The following is a 25,556-nucleotide window of genomic DNA, read 5'->3' as shown; positions in this document are numbered from 1 at the left end:
TGCTAAAGATCTCTATTTACATCTCAGAAAATGGTGTCGCAGTTTGCAGTTCAAATTTAGCAACCAATGCAAAACAGGAATGTAAGAGGTGTTTTTCTCAGAATACGGAAGAGCTAGAACTGTGCAGGAAAAGTAGGTTTCTTCAGTTTAAACAACCTGAAGTCTGAAGTTGTAACAGTCTGGGGATAACTCCTATTGATGTTTGTTAGTACATTCAATAACTACTAAGTGAAGCTTAGAGTTCTGCTCGGTCCCTTGCTATTTGAAAGAGTAGCACATTCACCAAGAGCTAAAGGCACATGTGGAAATTCACTTAGACAACTCACTAAACTGAGGGGACTAATCTCTGAAGGGAATCTCTCTGAAGGGAGGCATAGAAAGAAAGTGAAAGTTCACACTGAGGAGCTAGATTTGAATGCACTCTCAAACTTTTTCCAATGTTCAGGATTGTTCTTGTTTTAGGCTCATAGTGTGTTCTTAAGTTTGAAATGCTAAAAGATGCAAGGAATTTGCACCATACAGTTCTATTGGAAATATTTGTAAGAAAGCAGAATAGCAACTTTTTATTGCTTATGGAAGTAGAAGAGGGATGGAGAGAATCATAGAATCATGGAATGGTTTGGGTTGGAAGGCACCTTTAAGATCACATAGTTCCAACTCCTGCTATAGGCAGAGACACCTCCCTCCAGACCAGGTTGTTCAAAGCCCCATCCAGCCCGGCCTTCAATGCTTCCAGGGAGGGGGCATCCACAACCTCACTGGGCAACCTGTTCCTGTGTCTCACCACCCTCACAGTAAAGAATTTCTTCCTGATATCTAGTCTAAATCTACCCTCCTCCAGTTTAAAGCCATTTCCCCTCATCCTGTTGCTACATACCCTTACGTCCTAAATGAAATAATCAGTGAGATCAAAAACAGTATTTCCCTCATTCTCAGCAGGTGGCTTCGTTGCAAAGCTTGGAGTCTTGCAGACATATTCCAAAGACAACCATAAAACACAGCATTTTTTTGTTTATAATCTTGCTAGTCAGGTTTCTTTTGTAAGTGTTTGTTTTTCTACTACAGAAGCAGCTGCTGTTTTTCATTTGCATGGGGTTATTGTTGCTGTGTTGTCAGAATAAACATCTCAATGAGAGAATTTCACAAACATTATGAAGTTTTCTTGGATAAAAGAAAAGGAGGCAGTATTTATTCAGTATTTTCCCCCATGCTTAATTTATTCACTGGGAAATTCAAGCATTTAATCCCAGCCACTAGGGATAGTAGGTAGCACACCACAGAAAAAAATAAGCTCTAGTACATAGGTGCCTGAACAGTTCTCAGTTCACAGAATTCTAGATTTTGTTTCAGTGACATGCAACCAATTATGTAATTCATGTTATATTTTCTGTAATATTCAAGGTATCTTCAATTGTTTTGTGTCTTTTCCAGCCTTCCATCACTACAGTCCCTCTTGCACTTTTACAAAGAAATTGCAGTGACATGCAAGCTTCAGCTTTAATTTCTTCCTTTGGAAGGCTGACAGTGGAGTCTCACCATTATTGAAAGATTAAAACTGGCATAACTGAGTTTATCAACATACTTGCTCGTGATCTAAACCTTTGGTGACACCCTCGTAACATCAGAAATTCAAATACAATAAAAATGGTAGTGTTCCCTATTGGCAGCCTTTTTAATGTTGCAAGAATCCATAGGGTATTAGTTTTTATTGCACAGCCAGCTTAAGTTGCCCTTGTTATCAGAGAAACATTGAATTCCTTTATGGTTTCTTTATTTAGACATGAAGAAGTGTATTCATACTAAACCATTTAGTTGAAGAATTTACCCTCCTTTTTCATGTTCAGAAATATATCATAAATAAATCACAGAGGACAGAGTGAACACTCCCCCACCCTTCCTGGGGCTGAATGCAAATTGAGCGTTCTGTAGCTGTTTAAAAAAAGGGATAGGCTTTGCACTAAATAGCAATAGCTTGAAGGTATATCTCAGCCTCCATGAGCATCTCACGCCATTAGCTGCAAGTGCTAGAGAGGATTTCATGCTGTTCATTTTCAGCAGATCCAACAAGGGACTTTGAGAACATATTACTTCTGTCCCCTAATGTACAAGGCTGCAACTTAAGTATCTTGCAGAAAACACATTTGCTTCTTGTTCTCCCTCTCCCTTGCTCTTCCCCTACTGGAAAGAACATTTGCATCTAGCACATTACCTTTATTGTTATGATTTTTACTGAAAATTACTTTAAATGAAGTTTTACTTAAAGCAACATAGACAAGGTACACATTGGTTATAATTTTTTTTCCCAATTTCTTTTAGGGTTATCACAGGCCGAATCACTACATTGCTACACAAGGTAAGCATTATTACTCCCTAATTCTGGTTATGTGAAGCTAAAAAGTCAATATTCAAGACAGAAGTAGGTTCAATCGTAAAAGCAAGCAAACTGAATTGTTATCATCCAGTTTTCACATATATCAAGTAAGCAATCCTTTACCTTCATTTTCAAATAAGATTTGGGGTAGAAAAGCAACATAAAACCTTTCAGCAGAACTTATTCGTGTTTAACATATTGTTGTTCGTGGTAAAGGAAGTCATGGTAGAAACCCTCAATAAACTTACCAGATGGACAACAGTGACAGGAAAACTGTCAATACTAGAACTGTATTTTCTAGTATTGTTCAATGATATATTATATATGTTATATATTATGCATATTTTATATATTATATTTTATACATTTTGGCATTTGCAGTTTTTTTCATCAGGATGTTCCCCAGATCTTTCTGACAGCTTTCTGGTAGACCAGACCTATCTGAAGCAAGTTCTAATGGTTTCAGTGCAGCTTTATCACTCATCACAATACTTGGATAGCGTCACAGAGTTATCTAGATAAATCTGTGCCTGTGACTGGGGGACAGTAGGCCCGTGGACCCTCCTGGCTTCTCAGGAAAAAAAACAGAGCAGCAGCAACGATTTAAGGAGAACTTATTTTACTAACTATGATATCGGGATGCAAGATGGCACAATATAATACAATCTAATTGAAAGTAAGGATAATAAATCAAGTGAAATAAGAGAGAGAGAGAAAGAGAGAGAGTGAGAGAGTTTCCGAAACCGAAAGCCCTACTTGATGAAGGTGCACAGCTTGGTAGCACACCCACTCCTCTCCCTGGCAGCAAGCAAAAGTGAAAGACCGCACGCAACCAGATGACGTATCTTCCGTGATGTATCTTCCTTCTGTGACTGTGAGGTCCTCTAGGATACGTAGTTCTTCTCTTTTGTCCATGATGTTATGATGTGGAATACCAATAGCAAAATTACAAAACCATGACAGATAGCAAATATTGAGGTGTTTGTGCTTTAGCTTTTAAAGCTAAGCATTGCATGCAGTATGGTACTAAAAGTCCAGTAGCAACCCTCAACAGATTCTTAGCCTCACTTATTTTCTGTTACAGTGTCAAGGAGAAGTACCTAGCTAGTCAAGGTGAATAAGAATAGTACAAACAAATTTTCTTCCAGGATGTAAAGGAAATGTAACTGTTTCAGCTGTCATTCTTTCATGCGGGTGCTATCAGTTTTTCTGTGTAGATGCAGTTGAGAGCATGTCAGGATACCTTCCCGCTCCCACAGTGCAATGAGTGAGGAACTGACTGACTGTCTTGAGATCATAAAATCTATTTTCAAATGGGCATACAATTTACATCAAATTCAAAAACAATGTCAGTGAGTTTTCTGAGGGATTGCCTCTTCAACATCTTATTTTTTAAGGCCAGATAGGAAGCAGATTTGTAGCTCCATTTTGGGGAAAATGAAGAACACTGATCTAAAGAGGTTTATGTTCTCTGAGTGGCTCTGATGAAGAATCATGAGAAAGTTTTTTTCCTTTCTCTGCCTGAGCTTTCCAACCTGCAGAATAGTGTTAAAAAGACTCATCTGCTTTACAGAGCTTTCTGCAGTGTCGTGATAGATGCAGCTGTGTCAAGGCTACTTACTGTTATTTTCCAGCATTCCCGCTTCCTGACAAAGCCTTTGCACAACAGTCTCTGCCTTTTGCAAAGGTGATAAGGTAACTGGGAATAATCCCTAAAACTCCTTTAAAGCTTTATATTAACTATGAAAGGAGAGGCATTTGTTTCACATTCCCAATAGAGGATGCCTCTTTATGCCTTCCGTAGTAGTAAGCCTGTCAGGAGCCATAGCTCGCAGATATAGCCAAAGATGTTCGTGCTGTTTCAGAACACATTTTCATGTAGATATGTATAAACACATCAATTAAGCTGCATGTTTAATTCCCTTGATGTCTACTTTACATCAGTCTTAAAATAACTTCTCCCGTTCTCCCTTTTCTCCTCCACCACATCTTTCACAGGTGCACATACCTATTGTTCTTTGAAGGAAAATATCATTACATGAGTCAGTTTGAAATCTCTGAGGAGTTAGAATGATTGATATTTAATTTTCCTAAGTTCTTCTTAAGCTGCATTCAACATATCAAGTGTTAATGAGCAAATATAATTGTTTGAAGTAAAAAAGTGGCAAATGTAATCAGTTTGTAATAGACTACCAATCTGCTTTTAACAGAGCTGAGAGTTGCATAATTACCTGTTTATTAGAGTGCTACTGTCTTCCATACTAACCAGAGTTTGACACACAGACTAGTATCTTCCACCTTGGCATTCATAGCATACTGCTGCTAATTTTAATAAGTGAGATAAACGTAATTTAGAAGACTTAACTAATAATCTAAAAAAGGATTTGCTTGTGTTGGAAGAGTAATACATCCAAAATGTGCAATTTGAATTGGAAAATTAGCATCATTTTTCCTCTACGTGATAAGTATAATGTGACTGAAATTACAGCTAGTAAAGACTTCTGGTGATCTTCTGTAATGGGTACCAACAGATGGATTCCGCACCTGAGACACTGAGATTAAAGGGAATCCTTTGTCACAAGCCAGAATATTGGGTCATACAGAAGCAGCAAGCTGGGGCAATTTAAAATTCTCTGCTTTTTTTATATATATCCCTTGTTTCTGTGGATGTAATTCTTTAAAATTCTTTTATAGCAGACTGTCGCGCTCTTTTATGATCTGTTCAATTTACTACTAGCTAGTTGTTTCGTTTCTCCAGGAGTTAGGTGATCAGTGATAGGACTAGAGGGAATGGCTTCAAGCTGCACCATGGGAGGTTAAGGCTGGACTTTAAGGTTAAGGTTAGGAAATACTACTACTCTGAAAGAGTGGTCAGGCACTGGAATGGGCTGCCCAGGGAGGTGGTAGAGTCACTGACCCTGGAGGTGTTCAGGAAACATTTGGATGTTGTGCTGAGGGACATGGTTTAGTGGGAACTATTGGTGATGGGTGGATGGTTGGACTGGGTGATCCTGTGGGTCTTTTCCAACCTTGGTGATTCTATGATTCTATGATTCTATGAATTTTAACCAGGTCCTTTAGTGAGTGCGGTAGGTTTAATATCTGTACAGTACTTCAGAAAATTCAGCAGACAGCAGATCAATTGTGTGAAGAAGCAGTTACCCACGTGCAAGCTGCACTTCTTTATATGTGAAGTACATTCATCTCAGCATCTCTGATTTTTCAGTGAGGTACTCGGCTCTAGAGTGGATGTATTCCACACCAAAGCAGGGAATTGATTCTACTGGTTGAGGGGTAGACCTGCAAGGGAGTAGCTGCCAGGAGCCATTGTCTTCTGCATGGCAGCAGCGTTCTGGTGTGGTGGGGTTGGAGCCAGGAACCTGCCTGTGGGGAGCACAGTGAACAAGACAGGAAAACAGGATATAGTGCATCAGAAGGGCATGGCATAGCAGTTCACGCAGGGCAGGTGAGCAGGGAGGGCAAGAAGGGCCCTTCCACTTGGGAGATTGACTCATCTGCAGCCTGCTTCCCAGATGATGAATCTAGCCATGGTCTCCACTAGGCAGAAGGCTCTGGCAAGAAAGGATGTGGTGACTCAGATGGAGTGCGCACCTAAAAATGTAGTGGTTCAAGCCCCTGGCTGCAGCAAGTGCCTGAGCCTGTTGCCGGTGCAGAGCAGCAGGAATTCTGCTTGCATGAGTTTTGAGCAGGTGGATGATGTGCTGAGTATGGCGGCAAAGCTTAAGGAGGAGGTGGAGAGATTAAGGGGTATCAGAGAGTGTTGCTAGAGATAGATTGGTGGAGTAACTCTCTGCTGAACTTGTGAGGAAGACACCAGGGTGATACCCTCCAGATGGTGGTGGACCCCCTCCTCTGCGATCATCAAGCAGATGGAGGTGATTTAAGGGAAGAGGAGGAGTGAAAACAGGTCCCAGTTGGCATGATAAACAACTTCCATCCCAACCTACCTTGGTTTCCCAGGTGCCCCTGCATAATAGGTTTGAGGTTCTGGAACTTGAGGGAGAGATGAGTGAGGATGTGATGGGAGGTCCATCCATGAGGTTGCCTAGGGTGAGGCGGTGGACTCAGCACCTCAAGATTGCCTCCACCAGGAAGGACAGAAGGGTGATTGTTGTAGGCAACTCTCTTCTGGGAGGAATGGAGGGCTCTATATGCCGGTCTGACTCTACCTGCAGGGAAGTGTGCCTCCCCAAGGCTTGGATGAGGAATATTTCTAGGAAACTTCCAAGTCTGATTCATCACTCTGATTATTATCCTTCATTGATAGTTCAGACCAGCAGTGTTGAAGTCACTGAGGTGAGCCTGAGGATTATCAAAAAGGACTTCAGGGGCCTGGGGCAGTTAGTGGATGGTTGAACTGGATGATTATGGAGGTCTTTTCCAACCTTGGTGATTCTGTGACTCTGTGATGTTAGAATGTGCTCCTCATGGGTCAGATTCTGAGTCTCTCAGCTTGCTGCAGCACACATGGGAACCTGTTTTAAGATGTTTTGTTCAAGTACTTCAGAGAGGCTTAATGACTGTAAAAAGTTACTTTTGAAAACAAAGCAGCTTTAGATTTAATAGCTCAATGCAGCCTTTCAAATTCTTCTTTTTCAGTATTTAATTGTGAAGCAGATGCTAAACTGTTTGACTTTGTGTATTACTGGTTATGGAGACAAACGTCAACTCAAGTTTCAGTCAGGAGGAGCTTTTTAAGTAGGAGTTATAAACTTCTGAAAATAAATATTTACAATGGAAGTGTTTATACAGTCTTCACTGCAGCAGCATAAACTTGCCACTATAATAACCCCTTTCGTTTTCCTTCTCTTTTCTGTAAAATGTGTCCTTCTTCCACACTCTACTATATATGTTGTGTGAACATTTTAATAAGGGTTTTCAGAAACAAAAATACATTTTCTTTCGAACTGAAAGTTCCCTTTCAGGCATCTGAAGGAGAAATATTGCTTTGAATAATAATACTCTTAACTTTCTTGGCACATTTTTTTTGTTTTTATGTACCAGAAAGTTGACAGAACTACAGCAGTGTAGAAACTCCACACTTATCTTTACAAAGAACCTTCTGCTGCCATGGCTTTGGCTTCCAGATGAAAATTAACTTCTGAAATTACTTCAGGGAGAATAGAAAAACAACTGAGAAAGATAACTACACAATTTTTCAGCTTTCTACATGCTGTCCTTTTGCATGGTGTAGGACAGTCCTCACAAACGTCTGTAAGAAATGAATGAATTCCATATAACTGTATTCATCTTAAAGATTCAACTGTGTTTGATGGTGTTCATTACTTCCTTATCATTAAAATGTTAAAAGGATGATTAAAGCCATCTGACCTAAGTAAAGGAGATAAGCCCATTCTTGTGCAGAACATTGAATAGACAAAACTTTCTGAGACACGTCCTTCACCTGTTCTGCAATAGTGCTGACAAATGGCAAAGTCATTACTTTTCTTTCACGCTACATACAAAAATAATACACCCTTTACGTATGAAAGTGATATGCACAGTTTGTACTGTGATACGGTATGGCAAGTTCATCAGACCTTACTGCCACTTCCCAGTACAGGTTGATGATAATGCTAGGTTTTGAGCAGCTTTTGAAATTCGGTACTTTTACTAGTGTTGAGGACCAAAGCAGACAGTTCTTCCTTCGAACAAACCTTTCCAGGTTGCACCTGGACTTGTGCAAAGCATCTGATAGTGTGCTGCACAGTATTAATTTTTCTGAATTGGAGAGACATGGATCTGATAGATGAGCCACTCTGTGGATAAGGAACTGCCTGAATGATTGCAGTCAGAGCACTGCAATCAACAGCTCAAGGGCCAGGTGGAGACCAGTGGCAAGTGGTGTTCCTCCTAGTTCATTAATGGCACCAGAAGTATTTAACATCTTTGTTGGTTACATGCATGGTGGAATTGAGTGCACCCTCAGCAAGTCTGTGGATGACACCAACTTATATGGTGTGGTGCTGGGGGGAAGGGATGCCATCTAGAGAGACTTGGACAGATTTGAGAGGTGGGACTGTACCAACCTCATGAGGTTCAACTTTGTCAAATACAAGGTTCTTCACCTGTCTCAGGGCAATCCCACAGTACAGGTTAGCTGATGACCTGCTGGAGAGGAGCTCTTGGGAGAAGGACTCGGGGATCCTGGTGGACTATAGGTTGGCTGTGAGCCAGCAGTTTGCCCTCGTGGCCAAGAAGGCCAATGGTATCCTGGGATGCATTAAAAGGACCATGGCCAGCAGGTTGAGGGAGGTGATCTTCGACCTCTATTCTGACCGGTGAGGCCACATTTAGACTACTGTGTCCAATTCTGGGCTCCCCAGTTCCAAGAAGACAGGGATCTCCTAGGACTCCAACGGAGCACCACAAAGATGATAAAGAGCATGGAGCATCTCTCATATGAGGAAATGCTAAGTAACCTGTTCAGCCTGGGGAAAAGAAGACTGGGAGGGGATCTAATCAATGTTTGTAAATATCTAAAGGGAGATGGGAGGCAAATAGATGAGGCCAGGTTCTTCTTGGTGATGTGTAACAATAGGACAAGGAGTAGTGGTCTAAAGCTTGAACATAGGAAGTTCCATACTAACGTATGGAAGAACTTCTTTACAGTAAGGGTGACAGAGCACTGGAACAGGTTGCCCAGAGAGGTTGTGGAATGGAGATATTCAAGACCCGGCTGGACACCTACCTAAGTGATGCATTGTAGGGTACCTGCTTTAGCAGAGGAGTTGGACTCAATGATCTCTTGAGGTCCCTTCCAACCCCTGCGATTCCATGATTCAGTTAGGTGATTGTCTCCCTCTAGTCCACTCTTGTGAGCCCCACCTGGAGTATTTCATCCGGCTCTGGGGCCCACAGCATAAGAAGAACATCAAGCTGTTGGAGCAGGTCCAGAGGAAGGCCACAAGAATGATAAGAGGGCTGGAGCACCTATCTTATGAAGAAAGACTGAGGGAGCTGGGCTTGTTCGTCCTGGAGAAGAGAAGGTTTTGAGGCTTGGAGGCCTTCTCTAGTAGAATATGGGTGGAGTTTCTGTCAGAGAGTGTAGCATGACAATTGGTAATGGTTTTAAACTAAAAGGTTGATTTAGATAAGATGTAAGGAAGAAATTCTTCACATATAAGGTAGTGAGTCACTGGAACAGGCTGTCCAGAGAAGCAGTACGTGCCTCATCCCTGGAAGTGTTCAAGGCCAGGCTGGATGGGGATTTGGGCAACTTGATCTGGTCAGAGGTGCTCCTGCCCATGGCAGGGAAGGGCCTAGCTAGGTGATCTTATGTCCTTCCAACCCTAAACCCTAAACATAGAATCAATTCTGTGATTCTGGCAATGTGTAATAAAACCTGGTAACTATCAAAGCCAACACTTCCCAGCAGTTTCCACATTGTGGTACCTGAGAACAACTGAGTTTCTCCCTGCCTCTTTGTTTATGATAGGAGATTTTAGTAATAACTCTGTTAGAATAATTGGCCTTTCAGCGTTTTCATGACTCCCATATTTTTATGTCTTTGTCTTAATCAGTTCTTTGATAGTTCCATCCTTATAGAGAGTAAGTTGTCCCAGTTGCTTTCCATGCAAGGTGGAACTTTAAATGCAGAGGTTTTCTAACAGATCAAAGTCTGTCTTAGAGTCTGTTATAGTGTTACACTTCTCCAGACCTTTGTGAGGAGGCAAATTAGAATATCTCAGAAAAAGCGCTGATGGATCCATTACTAGTTAGAGTCACATGCATTCTTCACAAATGAGTGCCTATGTTTTGCATAAAGTACATGCCTGCCTTTGTAAACACTTTGAAAGTAACAGCAACCTATAGAACTGATACTGAATAATTATTTAACAGTGCACTAGAATCTTTGTTGTTGTTGTTCAGGGAAGATTTACACAGCATCAGTCTTAGAAACTTACCTCATCTGTCCATGTTTTTAGGACATGCAAATTACGAAAAGCTGATGTTTGATTTTAGAGTGTCCATCTCAATAGGGAATTGATGATAAGTTGGACTTGATAGGGAAGGTACTTGGCACTTTTGATGGAGTACTGTTAGCATGCCTATCACAGAGTCTAATACTAAGGCAGAAGAAAGAGCAGAGAAATACTGTTTGTCAGGAAAATCAGAAAGTCAAAGCATCTTTTTGTCTGTGAAGTTCATTTTTCAGCCCCTCTTCAGCAGCATGGAGGAAACTGGGCATCAGGTGTGAAAAGGCTTTTGGGCTTGTCATTTGCTGAAGGAAATGAGTGCAGCAAATTCACAATGTCTTTCAGAAGCAAATGTATCCAGAAACAAATAAGGCAGTTCATTTTTTGCTTTACCATACTGAACTCTTTCAAACCTGTCCAGAGACAATTTTTATGTCAGTCAGATTTCATATTTTCCATAAGTATTCCGAAGTTAAAAGGAAAATTGACAAATGTATGTTTATTTTTTAATGACCCTCACACACCTCTTAATTTGTCTACTGTGTTTTGGATTCTGAGTATTGCCATAACTTCTGAGATCTATTAAAAATACTAGGTTTATCGAGAAAGAAATTAATTTACCACCATTCTCCAGCCTAAAGTAGAAACATACATGGTGAGTGATACATCTTACTCAAGAGATAGCTGTAAGGATAATAATTTTTTTCTTTTAAATGGTTCTGCTAGCATCTTTACTTAAACTTTAATGTAGCCTAAATTATCTTATTTTTTCATCTGGCAAAGTGTTCATATTAATGCACTTAAACTTTCTGCACAAGTTTAAAGAATACAGCTTCTGAATGTCTTACTCACAAGCATGGGCAACATTCCTTCACAGTATTCCCCCGGGGAAAAATAAAAGAAAGAAATAGCCAGAATGAACTCATATTTTTGAGCTGAAGAATAGTGATGATTTTATTACATCCTGATGCTTATGATTGACTCAACATGAAAATAGAAAAGTAGAAATGGAAAGGACTAATTAGGTTCTTTTGTCCAATCCCTAAGGTACTTTCTACTGAAAGGGATAAAGTGATCTTAAAGTTCTCATCCATCACCAAAATTGATTCTGCATTAGAAGTTGATATGAAGTGTCCCATCCAACAAATCAGCTACCTAAGACTTTTAAGTTGGAAAATGTTACAGGCAACATACTCTTTTTCTAAAGTAATTCTCAAGCTCAGATGGACTTTTTAGAATGGGTGATTTATAGGTATTCCAATTTCCATGCTGCAAAGCAGCCTTACTGGGAAAAATACACAAATTAGAAACTAAAAGAAGAGTGCACAGGTAAGAAATTAAAGTTTTCTTTCTGGAAAGCATTGATTCAGCTAAACTGAAACTTTCTGTTGGACTGCTTTGACAAAGTTCAGGCTCAAACTTAGGACACAAGACTCCAGGTGTAATGTTCCAGTCAGAGCTTTAGCTACAGATGGGGAGACAACACCTCACATTTCTATTTGATCTGATTCAATTTGAACCCACATCTCAGTTTTCCAGAAGTCCCGTTCTGTGTATTTACATGCTTGGCTGTAGTTAAATGATTAAATGTCTGGAGGGCACGGAGAGTCTGTGCATGAGTAAGATGAGCTTCTGTTCTGTAGACAGTGCACTTCAATGGAAAGTGCAACATCAGGGCCCTCTAGTTACAAGTGCAGTTATTGAAAGTGTTCCTGTTTCGTAGCAGAAAAAAAGAAACACTTCCTGCAAGTCATTGCCTGGCAGTGCTCCCTGAAAAGCTGTGTGAGATTAAGTTTCAAGACCCTGGCCTTATTTGGGTATCACCCACAGTCCTCAACCGGGGGATTCCTAACCTCTGGGAGTTCTGAATAGTTTACTCTTATTACTGTAATGCAAAATTTGAAAAATAATGGATTTATTGCAGTCTGGAAAATGGGAAAAAATGTTAATGAAAGGAACAGAGCATTTAACATCTCTGATGTGTGGCAAATTATATGAAAGAAAGTTCACTATTTATACTGGATGAACAACATTAAAAATACAGGGGAGGAGAAGAGGGACTTCTCCTTTCCTGCCACTGAGATCAGAAAAAAACAGCTTGCCTCAGTGTTGCTATGACACAGATGTAGTCAGTAGTACTACGTACATGGCCTTTATTGCATTTAACTTTGCCTAATCTCAGGCTAACTGGGCAATTTCTGTGGTCAGCAGCTCCTCTCTTTCTAATCTGCAGTCTGTCTGTGAGTAGTCAAAAGGTGTTAGGGGAGCGTGCTATTTATTCTTTGGAAATTCATATGACATTTTCATTTTACTTTGTTGATACAGAACAAACTGAGCTAGTATTGGAAATTTAGCCATGGAGAAATGTCAATCAATAAGTGTGTAACACTTTATTTGATGGAAAGTTAGCTGGTAGCATTAGCTACCAGCATTATAAAAATGTCTTAAATAGCACCTGTCAAGTCTGGTCTCAGATTTAAAAATATATTTCAGTGCAGCATTGGCTTGTTTCTGAAAATGGTGGAAATAGTAATACGGAGAAAGGACAGTTAAGATTATCCAGAAATAGTGAGGGAGCTGGCACGTTTTGACTGCTGCATGTTATGCCAGACCTGTTTGGTTCATTCTGCCCCTAACTTGCTTCCCATTGTCTCTCCAGGCATGTTTAGATTGTGACTGTGAGAGACAGAAATGCCTCGTGCATTTAATATGTAAGGCAGATCCTACTACAGTAGAGCTTCAGTTAAGATGGTGCCATAACACAGACAGAATAACGCATAGAGATGTGTATTGTTCCTGCCTAGTTAGTTCTGTAAGAAGGAATAAAAGAAAATGCTGTATAATATTCCAGAGAATAAATACCACACTCCTATAAAACTTTCTGACTACTCACAGAAACACTGCTGAGTAGGATCAGAGGAAATGCCAGCATGAGAAATCATCCAGCTCCAGGCAATGGTGGGTTGGTACCTCACTGCCCGGAGCTGGATATATGTACGTATACACACGTCTATAGAATACATATTTTGAAGTTGATTGTCAATTCCCAATAAAAAAATCTCTAGAATTATCAGTTATGCCATTGCACAAAGAATGTTTTTGAAGCATCTCCATGTTAAATGGGAGTTTAGAATGATGTGGTTTTCTTTAATTTTAGCTGGCTATTAAGCATTTGCATAAACTTCATGAAACAATAGTGTTGTAACTCATGACTACTGTATGTTGTAATGGGCTTGTTGTAGGCCAAATATTTCTATGTTCCTTTTATTTGGAAAGAGATGGAGAATTTGCAGGTCAGTCTCCTCCTCTATTTCTTCATCCCGTTTAAGACCTAGTGCTGGCTCCTCTAAATGTAGGAGGCGGTAGTACAGAAGGCCAGCCAAAGCACTGGTCAGTCCCACAGGAGCAGTAGATAACATTTCTGCTTGCGTCTCAGTCACTTACTAGTCTAAGCCTCATTGGAAGCTAATGGGACTTGAAAGCGCTTTGAAAATTTCATTTTGTGAAAGCCAATTTTTGCACAGTGCAATCTGCAGCCAGCAGTGACTGGCTGGCTGGCAGCAGGTAGCATTTAGTTTGTGCTTGAAAATCAGCCAATTACTATTCACTGTGCTGTCCCTCGGCTGATAATGAGAGATGGTTGTGTTTTCCCTGAACGATGGGTACAGTAGACGGCATCTACATTGCCAGTAGCTGCATTGGGCAGGATTTGTCCCAATAAATTATTTCGGCTTGCTTTATAAGCAGTATATTCCTGAAATGTCAAGCTAACAAGATCCAGTCAGATTTGTTTCCTATTGACAATGCGTCTACTGTGAGGAAATCATGAAAAAATATACTTTAAATTCATAGCTCAGTCCTGATTAACCCACCTGTGTGTAGCTGAGATGGCATACTGTGGAATAGTGTGGCTGCATACTGCAGATTTTTTATTTTTTGAATTGTAAGATAGTATCATTGCAAAAGGCCAAAAAAAAAGAAACAGCACTTGCTACGACTCATCTATAAGTAATGTGTGTGATTGATAAATATGGTATGTTCTGAAGCCCAGTTTAAAGGTGGTGTTGGGAGCAGCTGAACATTTAGTTATTGGTTTTGTTTATGATTAAAGTTCTGATAGATCTGTTGCTTAGAAAATAGCATTCTTTCTTACATAAATATTGGTTAATTACTGCCTTACAAACAAGTGACTTCTTTCTTCCCCATCTCTGAATTCACTACCATGGAGGAATCATCTAAAATATGGTTTTAAAAGAAGGGAGAGTTTTTTTCCATACCTTACATAAGAGTAACCATTGCCTCAGGCTTCTTTTCTTGGGCAGCCTGCTGGTTTAACATACTTAATGCCTACCGACTTTGTTGAAAGTTCATCTGCAGCTTTGTTTATTGGTATTTTTCCAAGACAGAAGAGAGTTACAGGAAGGTTTTATTGGGAAGGATAGCATGGCTGTATAATTACAATATAGCCCTGCTGAAGATTACATAATAATTAGTATTTGTAAGCCATTCGAAAGCGCCTTTGATATACCACCACAGTCTGTACCAATGCTATAAATCAAATAAAGTCATAAAAGTGAGAATGTATTTCTTTAGCTCATTGCAGGGTTTTGTTTAATTTCATTGAGGTTCTTCAGTACACAAAATGGAGCTGGGATACACAGAAGTGACAAATAACAATAAATACTGAAGTATGGCAGCTAGAAACTGGCAATTAATAAATAACATGAAGCATTTATGGCTAAATTCTGCCAGTACAAATGTATGTTGCCTTTTATTATGCTAATTCTTACAGTGACTTGCCTATGGAAGGCTAGTGACAGTGAATAGATACGTTGCTTTGGGGTATGTTTTACCCTCTCCACTGTTTTGGGTTTCGTAAGCAGATTGGTGAGGACCTAAATTAAAGCATTAGAAAGTAATATGACATGGGTTTTTTTTCATCATTTTTTTTATTGACTCCTTAAAATACAAAAGACTGATCTGTGTGTATTTGGTAGCTGTTGAGGAATCGTGAGCCTATAGGATTTATTAATATCTCAGTCACAGTTTTATCTCAGACCTATAATTTATTCACAGTATTGGTAGGAGCATATATAAAATATGCCTATAAAAACATACTCTGCTATAAGACTTTAAAAATAATTAAAGTCCATTGAAGTGTATCTCTTCTGTTGGAGAACAAATGCCTAAAACTACTCTGAGAAGTTATTGTAGAAAGAGTTCATGATCACTGCCTGAGTTTTTTAAGGTTTGGTAGTAGAGCTTTGTTCTGGCCTTTGCTGACTTCCATAGAGGAACTAACCCTTAGGACCACCTGGACAGGTGAATGAAAGTAAAATACATGATAGCATACATATTTGAGAAGCCCATGGTAAAGACTCTTCTTGACAAACCAGGATATCAGTAACTGAGTATCTTCCGTTGAGAAACTCACTCTTTTGGGGAGGGCAAAGATGAGACTGAAGTAGTGGTTTATCTTGCTAGTTGGTGTGATTCTTTCAACTAAAGCGGCACAACCATGATCTGTCACTTTCCTTTCTATTATGCTGGCAATTTCAGAAAGAAGGCTTCTTTGTTTTTATTGTATGGAAAAGTGGGACCTAGTTTTATGCATCTGAGTCTACACCCGCTTATGTAAATGTGTCCACAGGTTTTTATAGCTGCCAATCACTGAAGAACTCCCCACGAGGTTACTGGGCAGCTGACAGAGCTGAGTGCTCATGCAAACATTATCATGTAACAATGTGCCTGTAAATTCCTGTTGGTAAAATGTTAGGCATATTGCCTTAATAAGTAGGAAAGAAAGTATATTTCAGGTACAGGAGATTCCTTCGCCTGCAGTCAGTGATATCTGTAGTTTAAAACAGCATTTAACTGCAGTTTTTACATAACTTTTTTTTTTTTTTTTTTCTGAAAGGGAGTTTTGCTCTTAGCCCCAAATTCTATCGTGGCTAAAAGAGCAAATAGTGTGTACTTACAGATAATCAGATCACCGGATTGGCAGAGCATTAGTAAAATTAGTAATCTTGCTTCCTGCTGTGAAATTCTCTCTTAGTTACCTTACTAACAGCTAGTTTGTCCCATTTAAGGGGTCTCATTAGGAAAAAGAGCATTCTTGAACTTTTTAATTTATGAGCTTGTACTCTGTTCTCTTCGTAATTATTTTTGGTTTATTTACCTTTGCTTTTACTCCTTCATATGTATGTTGAGTGATTCGTGCTGCATAATGGGCTTGGGATTTTTTGGCAGTGTATTTGCAAGTTTAATCATTCCTTTGTGGCTTTTTTTAATTTATTTTTGCCACACAACCAGATTTATCAATGAGAAAAAATTCACTGCACCTCAAGTTCATTTTGAAGGGACCATAAGGAATGAGAGCTAAAATGCAGCTCCCTCTCTATAGGCACATCAGCCAGGTGTCCTTGAGTGCCAAGGTTGTAGGTCATCACAGTAGCAAGGAGCAAGTCTTGTTTCAGTAACATGTGAAGACAGTTCTCATTGCAGCTGTAACCTGCTGTAACCTCTACATGAGGGGACCATTTTACATCCACATACTCACATGAGTTGGAAGCTGATACTCACTGGAAAGAGGTTTCATAGAATCCTAGAATAGCTTGGGTTAGAAGGGACCTCAAAAATCATCTAGTTACAGTCCCCCTCCTGTGGGCAGGGTTGCCAACCACTAAATCAGGTGTAGATCAGGTTGCCTAGGGCCCCATCCAACTTGGCCTTGAACACCTCCAGGGATGGGGCATCCACAGCTTCTCTTGGCAGCCTGTGCTAGTACCTCACCACCATCTCTGTGAAAAATTCCCCCATTGTCTAGTCTAAATATCCTTTCTTCTAGTTTAAAACCGTTTCCCTTTGTCCTATCATTGTGTACCCATGTAGGTTTATTAAACTCTTCTGAAGATCAAATTTAGCTACTGTAGTCATGCATCCAGAGTCCATTTCCTCTATGAGCATGTGCTCATAGAGCACGTGGCTACCTCTGCCCAGTTCTGAGGAGCCTGTGGAACTTAAAGCTATATGTTCATTTTCGGCACATTTCTAGCCACAATAGCTATCATAGAATCATTAAGGTTGGAAAAGACCACTAAGATCATCTAGTCCAACTGTCAATCCCTCACCACCATGCCCGCTAAACCATGTCGCTGTCATTCAGTTTGGTATCAAGTGGACCAAGCATTATGTTGTAGATTTGACATTCTGTGCTAGAAGAAGGTTTTAGAAGCTATTTGTTTGTTAGACTGTTTTTCTAGTAAATGAAAGATTACCTATATGTTTGCAAGCCCCAGTCTGAGTAAGTGCTGAGAACATTTCAGGATTCCGGTTTTACTTTGTTCTTATGTTTCTGCTGTTTTTTTCCTACATGTTTTCACTACTTTTCAGTATCCTAGGCTAGTTTATAGTATTTAAAATGATCACACACCACAGTAGCAATACCAGGTGTTAGAAGTGAGTCTCACAGCACCAAGTGGAAGAGGCTCCAGAAAGCTCTGAGCAGAAGCAGCTTCTTAAGAGTTTAATCCATTCTTAGAAGCTATGTGATTTTCCATTTCCTCATATGCTGGCATTCCCACAGCAGCAACTAACAACTACTGGTATTACAGCTAAAGGTTGTGATATATTCCGCTGATCATTTCTTTTGAGGGTTGTTGTTTTTTTTTTCCAATAATGCATTTAATTACCTGGGGGTTTGGGAGGCTGATTTCTTTTTCTTATTTTCCTTTGCTTTTCATCTTTGTGTGGTATTATGTTGTTGATTTCTTTTTTCACAGCAGCAGTTTTTGGTACCAACTACTATATTGTGTAGCTAATGGGGTACGCCACAGGCTTACTGTTAGGCAGTGCAGTGCCTTCTCCTCAGACCTTCCCCTCCCCACAAGTGGGCAACTGCTGAGAACAACCTTCCTGCCTATTGTGTTAAGCTGATGGTTAGAACAATTATAGGCTCTTTCTCTCCCTACCACAAGTCTCCAGAATCAAATTGTTCAGTTCTTCATGACAATAAATCCTCCAGCCCTACGTAGCCTCTAATGCTTTTCAGTGCTGGCTGGAGACAAGTAATAATTTATTCATATGTCAGAAAATAATTTGAAAAATGCCAAGAAGAAAAGAAAAATGGGATAGAAAAGAATTACATTCTGAGACTTTAAGGTAGGTTTTTGGGTTGTTTTTTTTTTTTTTTTTCTTCCTTTCCTGAATGTGAAAGAAGTTTGGAGGCTGGATAAAAGAATTAGAGGGGAAAAGTGAGAAAACACTTGAAAATACTTGCAGGGAAGTATGAAGTCCTGTCAAGCACTTTTAATTATCATTGTTTTATCATTCAGATAGTAAGGTCAGAAAGAGCATACTCAACACTGCAGAACAGGACATTCTGTAAGATGGAACCCAACTTGAAAAACTTGTTTCTTCTCTGACCTGAAAAGAGCTGTGTCTTCTTCAAAAGATTTTATTTTCTCATAATGCATTATCTTTTTTTTCTTGTATGTAGAATGACAAACTCAAAATATTTAGGAAGAAAGTAGTGTTTAGCATCTCTTTTCTGTTGGGATTTGTAATTTCAGGATCTGAAGCACAGGAGTCTTTAAATCGCAAGACAAATTATGCGGACTTTGGGAGAAAAAAACAGGAATAAATTGTTGCCATTTCTCCCAGTGCTGTCAGAAGGTAATGACAAAGTAGAGCCCAAGAATCTCCAATTTCAAGCGAATCTGTAGGAAAGGAAACTGGAGTAACAAGTGGAGGAACTACCTACGTTGTCCCTTTGTTTCTCAAAGATTCTGGCTTCTTATAAGGGGAAAGTAACTGGGCTGTGTAGACAGAGGATTTTTTCTCCCCATTTTGTAGCTTTACCAAAAACATACTCAAATGAGAAATCTTGAAACATCACAATCCTGCAGAAACACAATGCAGTGGAACTGTTTAGATTTTCTCCATTGAGCCGGGCTGTGGATCAGGATTCTTGAAACAACAGAGTTGTTATAATTTGTCCTTAATCAAGCTAAAATAATCTTAGAAATGTGTCATGAACTTGCAGACTCCTTTACTCAGTGGAAAATTGCCTCTCCCTACTTCTATTTTTAGCTACGTTCCTTCCAAGTTGATAGCAGTAGTAATTCTGCTAAATATTTCTTTGAAATTTGAGAGGAAGGAAAGAGCAATACAGAGACAGCATTTTCCTACAGTGAGTAAAATAATCTCCTTTCCCTTACCTGGAGGTCCAAAACCTTTCTTATTGTATCGTGACTTTAATTGCCCAGAAACCTACATTATTAAAACATAAGCGAGTTAAACATTCACTGGAATGTTTATTGATTATCTTGCTGCAACGTCCAGAATTCTGCTTGGAGTATTTCTCTATTGTGTATCCAGGACATTTATGGAAAAGTATCACAGAATCATAGAATGGCCTGGGTTGAAAAGGACCGCAGTGATCATTGAATTTCAACGCCGCTGCTATGTGCAGGGTCGCCAACAACCAGACCAGGCTGCCCAGAGCCACATCCAGCCTGGAAGTACAGTGTGTATTGTAGGTTCCTACGTGATGGGGAGAAACTTAAATCTGTCATATTTCCAAATGAAATCTCTCAAAAGCATCAGTTCTGTGCTGTAAATTAAAAAGACAAGGTCACTGGTTTTGAAGTCACAACAGCAGCATGAGTTTGGTAATTTAGAAACTGTGGTTTTATATTCTGTTATTTCTTCTACTCTGAGACCTTCTGACATTTCCTGTGTTCTGTCAGTCACCGCTTCCTATTGTTTTAACTGCCTTTATCTCCTGCTACATGAACTACCAAAACAAGTAAAAGAAAAGTTGGCTGACTTTAGGGAAAACAGTGAAACTGACTAAATATGTAGCACTTCTAAAAGCAGAGAAATTAAGTAAGGGGGAGAACACAGAACATTTTTGAATTGTCTGTGCAAATTATAGATGATCATATGCTTTGAAATTGCCGAAAATCAAAATATTTTTTTTTAATTCATGTATTTAAAACTATTATCATCGCTTTTCTTAAGCTTGAGTTCTAAGTAAGTTACATTATGACTGATGCGTTAATGGCCTGATGAGCTGGGTTCTGCTTTTCTATAACATGACTGCATTGTTCGCTAAGTATTTGACTTTCAGAGTAAAAATTGAATTTTTACCAAAACTTGGGTGCCAAACTAAGTAGATCTGTCAGTGTAACATTCTGTCATGCTTTGAGACTTACGGTTTCTTCACTGGAGGAGCATATATGCCACTAACTTACCTATTTGCCCTCCAAGGAATTGCTTTTTGGTATTCCTCTAAATAGGAAGATAATTGCTCACTGCAGCGTGGCAGTTCAGTAATGGATTCAATATGAATGTTAAGTTTGTAGTACTTTATAGTATTTTGCATTTATTTTTATTGGTCTAGTGCTCTTAAACCACTGGTTTCAAATCAGGATGGCACACTGAATATCGGGTAGACACATAAAATGTCATGAAAGCACATGGGCTAGAAACAGATGGTACCAGGCACATGCAGAGTGGTGTCGTTGTTCTGAACATGTTACGTTTCTGCCACTGACATTTCCTGTGCTCCTGTGAGCTGGTACCCAGTCTCAGTGCAATGCTGAAGGAGGGCCTGTATCTACAGAAGCATTCAGAGTTGTTCAGAGTCCTTCTCTACAAGTACAGCCGAGGACATTGTTGCCATTACACACCAGGGTTCTTTACCGCTTTCCCCACTGCTTTGCAAAGTGATATACTGCAGCAAGAAACTATAACTTCTGTTTCACTTCAAGAAGTACAATTTAGGAGCTAGGGTAATTTGATGGATAGTAGATACTAAGAAAAATATTAGAACCTGGGAAAGGCCACATAGTCCACCGAGGCTCATTTCATTCAAGGTACACCTTCCCTAGGTTATCATCCAATTGTTAAGAGAAAGAGTAATGTTATCCATTTTTTATAATTCTACTTCTGGGTATTACAGAGATAAATACCTAGATGCTGGAGAACTAACTTTCTTTCAGAGCACTATTTCAGGAGAAAAAAATGCTTAAATGCAGATACGTGGGATGACAGGAAAGAAATTGACCCTAAATGAAAAATACGATGATAGTGATATGAGTACATGTGGATAATCATGGTTTCTCAAACTACCCCAGGGACAAGCTTCTAATCGTGAGACTTAAAGAAAGTAACCTTTCCTTTGATTTATTGTTTCAGGACCAATGCAGGAGACAATATATGACTTTTGGAGAATGGTATGGCATGAGAACACAGCCAGCATAATCATGGTTACTAATCTCGTAGAAGTGGGAAGGGTAAGTGATTTTTGCACTTAAAAAGATGAAAGACTTCCAAGGTGTTTGCTTTTGGAAATTAAATAGCAGACCAACAAGATGCTTATATACTGAGTAAGGGACATAAAATATTTATGACTGCCTCTGCTAAGAGATTCATTACCAATTATTTTTAAGCATACTTTGGATGCTTGGCTTTGATAACAGTAGTCCAGTAAAATGTAACTGATAAAGTTGTATTCTGTACAGCACAGCTTGCAATGACTGCCAAAGAGGGAAAGCATCATATCTTTGTGTACATACTTTTTCTATTAGGGGAAGTCAGAGAATTAGTTACAGAACAAGCTATGGAGTCATCTTTTTTCCTTTTTTTAAGGAGAAAAAGGGAAGTTATTCTGGAACAGATTTCTGAGACGTATTTAAACTATGAAATTGCACCTTCTTCACAGTATGTTAGTTCAAATCAATCCAGTTTGGGCATTCCTTCTTATAAGACTAAAACAGAATAAATTGACTTTACTCATTTGTAGACGGTACTCTGTGTTCGAGAGGCATTTGGACAATGCCCTCCATAATGTTTTAACTTTTTGTTGGCCCTGAAATGCTCTGGCAGTTGGATCCAATGATGTTTGAAGGTCCCTTCCAACTGAACTGTTCTGTTCTATTCTACCAAATTCATTGACCAAGAGGTCTTCTTCAGGAGCTCAGTAGTTAAGGAAAGCTTGAGTTACCTGATAGATAATGTGTACTTTTCTTTCTTTGCTTGACAACTTCTAAAGTAGGTGTCCAATTCAGCTGATTATGGCTAATTTTGTTTTCAACAACTATTGAATGGACACATTTTATTTGTTTTTCACAACTGTCAATAACTGATCGTTTTAATTTACTGCTTTGTATGTACCCTGGTGTCTTAATTTTCATCTGGAATGTTCTGTTGTTTGGGTGTTTGGTTTTTTTTTTGCCTTTTGAAGCTTTCATTTGAGATGGAAAAAAAAAAAAAGTCACTGCTTTGATTGCAACTACTGCAACTATTGTAGTGTTGAATTACTGTTAAGTGTTGAAATAAGAAGTGCATGTATCTTGGTGTGAGCCTCATGGTTTTGAGACATGTTCTAAATTTCATGCTGGTAGAGATGCTGGTAGATCTGTCCTGTGGTGTTTCTACTAGGAGAGAATGCTCCTAATGTAGCATGAGTCCAAGGGCTGGATCTTGTCTCCTTTTAACAAGTCCAGCTTTACAAACTGAATTTTTTCTTCTTTATGTCCTTGATCAATTGCTAATATAAATTCTAACATTTAGATACCTGTGTGTGCAAATCTGCCAACAGATCAGGTGCAAGTATTATTTTTAGCTATAAAAAAGGTGGGATTTCTGACTGCAATTAACACCTGCTGCAGGAATACAATGTACAGCTAATTGCAGAGACAAAAAGCATCGTGAAGGCTGCTGTGAAAGTTCAGTCCCTCGAGTGAAGAGGAGGATAGTAACAGTTGGGTGGCTACTTAGAAGTTCAAAATGAATTTGTACAAATAGGAATCATAAAAGCATATCATGGTTTGGATTGGAAGGGGCCTTAAAATCCCAGCAGATTTTTTATAGCTTTATAGACATGTTTAAATACTAAAGCACACACAAAAAAAGGAGATGGATGGATGGAGGGGATGAACAAGCCTTAGAACAAAATTAGCATACTACACAACGCCACATCCTCTTTTCATGATGTCCACATTTGAAAGCATCAATTAATGTGAACTGTCAAGTACCACCCACGGACACGCCAGGCTTGCTGCCAGTGTTGAGGCCTCTGCTACTCCGTGTAGCTAGGCAGCATATTTCCTTACCAGTGAGAAAGAGTTTCTGCCACTGTGGAGATTTCTTTGGAGTGCAAGAGTCCTCGTGGGATACAGATGTGTAGTTTTCTTGCTTCTGACAGTGGTAGAACTGACTCTGTTCTCACTTTCTCTGAAGGCCAATGTAGGTGAGATAGGAGAGCAGAATTAAAATGAGTTTCTAAAGGACATGAGATCGTATGAGCCACAGAGCAACACAGTCCTTCCTCCATTGGTGCTTCTGTTCCACTCTTAGAGTGTGAACCATCAGCAAAAAGGAGGCGTATTACAACACACCATCTGTCCTGCAGCCCCAAACACAAGCTCTGTGCCACCTTGATTAGGAATGATTTTAATGGGCCTTTTGGTAGCATTCCTACAGGGCAAACCTTGTAACCTTCCTGACCTTGAGGTTTTCTATTTCAGGTGCAGTAGCTGATAGAAGATTTATAGGGGCCTAATATTTCATATTTTTTAACCTCTTACCCATTTTAAGTAAAGGAGAACATTATGTTCTCAGAAAAGAGGAATATCTATTTAACATGTTTGCTGCACAATTTATGTCCATCATGAATTAATCATTGAGGGGGCGTATGTGTATTTGTTTACCAGGACTGGCTGGATAGTCATTAAATCAGTGCTAGGAACTTGCTTCTTGCCCTGGAGCATTATGCATCAGGACTGTTTTAATTGCGAATGGAGGAATCACCATGAGGCTGTCCCTAATGCAAGCACCTGCTGCAAATGACTCAGTCCCTGCATTACCCTCCAGCAGGGTCTGGGTACATCTGCCAATATCTGTCATTATCTGAGGCATACTTGTCAAAACCATGCATCCCTTTTAGCTCTTGTGTGTTCCAGCAAGGGACCCTTGTCAGTGTTTCTGGCACCTGCAGACTGCTGTGCACCTGGTATTTAAATGGCACAGAAATGTGTTTTGATTGTTTTCTCTCTTTAATGAACCCACCTGAGGGACATTTAGCTCTTTATCCAGTAGCCTGTTACCCAGTCACTCACATTTACACTGCTTGTGTGGAAATTCAGAACTCGCTTGTGCTGTTATACCAATCCATCTGCCAGAAGTCTTATCACAAAATCGGCAGGGCTCCCTAAGGAGACTTTTGTACTGGTAATTTAAGCTAATGATTTCTAAACATATTTAGTCAGTTTTATGAAGACCTCATTAGAATGTGACTGTTTATTAAAAAACTAAATGAGGTCTCACAGTCATTTAGAAAAATCATTGCTGAGTTGCATGAACAGTTCTTTGATAACAGCTGATGAAGTGTTTTTTAGTTAAGTCTATGTTCACTTAAGAACTTTTACAAAAAAAAGGGGGAAAAAAAACAGGCAGCCCTTGAAAGACAGAGATAAAAAGTCTCTGTCTTCTTCAGGCTTTGGTCAACAACTTTCCCCTCTCAATGAAGGCTGCAGAAAGTGAAAGACAAGTAATTAGTGTTGTAATGTACCTGTGCAACAATCAACATTTCCTGAGCCATGGACTAAGCAAGACTCATAAAAATATATCTACGTGACAACAGGCTATTAAAAAAAAAAACGTATTATATTCATGCATTTTGGATTATATTCATACAGAGACCTCCATGCTCCTGATAGTAAGGAGCAATTGTAGGTAGTAGTGTATTTTCAGACATCTTTTCCTGAGGGACTTAGCATGATACGGTGGATTACTCTAAAAGACAGCAACTTTTTGTCCCAATCACAGAGGTACAATTAGAAAAGAGACATAAGAGAACATCTTGCTTATTCCAGGAGACTACTCTTATAGCTGGATCCTTCTGTAGAAAGCAATGCAAACTGGATCACAGTCTTCACATGCTGACCAAAGTCTCAAGTTTCTTCTTGAAGTGTGTCATTGTTGGTTCATACTGAAACTTTTCTCTCCTCCTTAAAAAAAATCACTGGGAAGGTTTAGAAAATATTCAGTTGTGCCATCTAGCTGTCAATTCCATCTTTTCTCTTCTGAGGCTGGTCCTGATACTTGGTTGGGGGAATCAAACTTGGCATGTCACGTCATTTGTCAGTAGTCACTTTCTCTCCCACTCCTTGTTTTTGCTTGAGGCAGGAGGAATTTAGTAATATCTGATTAATAAATGGTGAAATGCACTGATGAAA

The 25,556-nt window shown here is 39.4% G+C and overlaps 1 protein-coding gene across 12 annotated transcripts in view; it reads left to right on the top strand.

Moving 5' to 3' along the window:
* PTPRM (protein tyrosine phosphatase, receptor type M) overlaps nucleotides 1-25,556 on the top strand; it is a 458,835-nt gene that overhangs the window by 403,096 nt on the left and 30,183 nt on the right. For all 12 annotated transcript variants that reach the window (XM_015282551.4, XM_040695587.2, XM_015282550.4 and 9 more), the window contains 2 exons: nucleotides 2,317-2,353; nucleotides 21,514-21,611. In XM_015282551.4, coding sequence (XP_015138037.2) covers nucleotides 2,317-2,353; nucleotides 21,514-21,611 — 135 coding nt within the window. The remainder of the gene's footprint in view (nucleotides 1-2,316; nucleotides 2,354-21,513; nucleotides 21,612-25,556) is intronic.

The sequence above is a fragment of the Gallus gallus genome, chromosome 2, assembly GCF_016699485.2.
Source record: "Gallus gallus isolate bGalGal1 chromosome 2, bGalGal1.mat.broiler.GRCg7b, whole genome shotgun sequence".
In the NCBI taxonomy this organism is placed as follows: domain Eukaryota; kingdom Metazoa; phylum Chordata; class Aves; order Galliformes; family Phasianidae; genus Gallus; species Gallus gallus.
The sequence above is the reverse complement of the archived record's forward strand: the minus strand, read 5'-3'. Positions and strand labels throughout refer to the sequence as shown.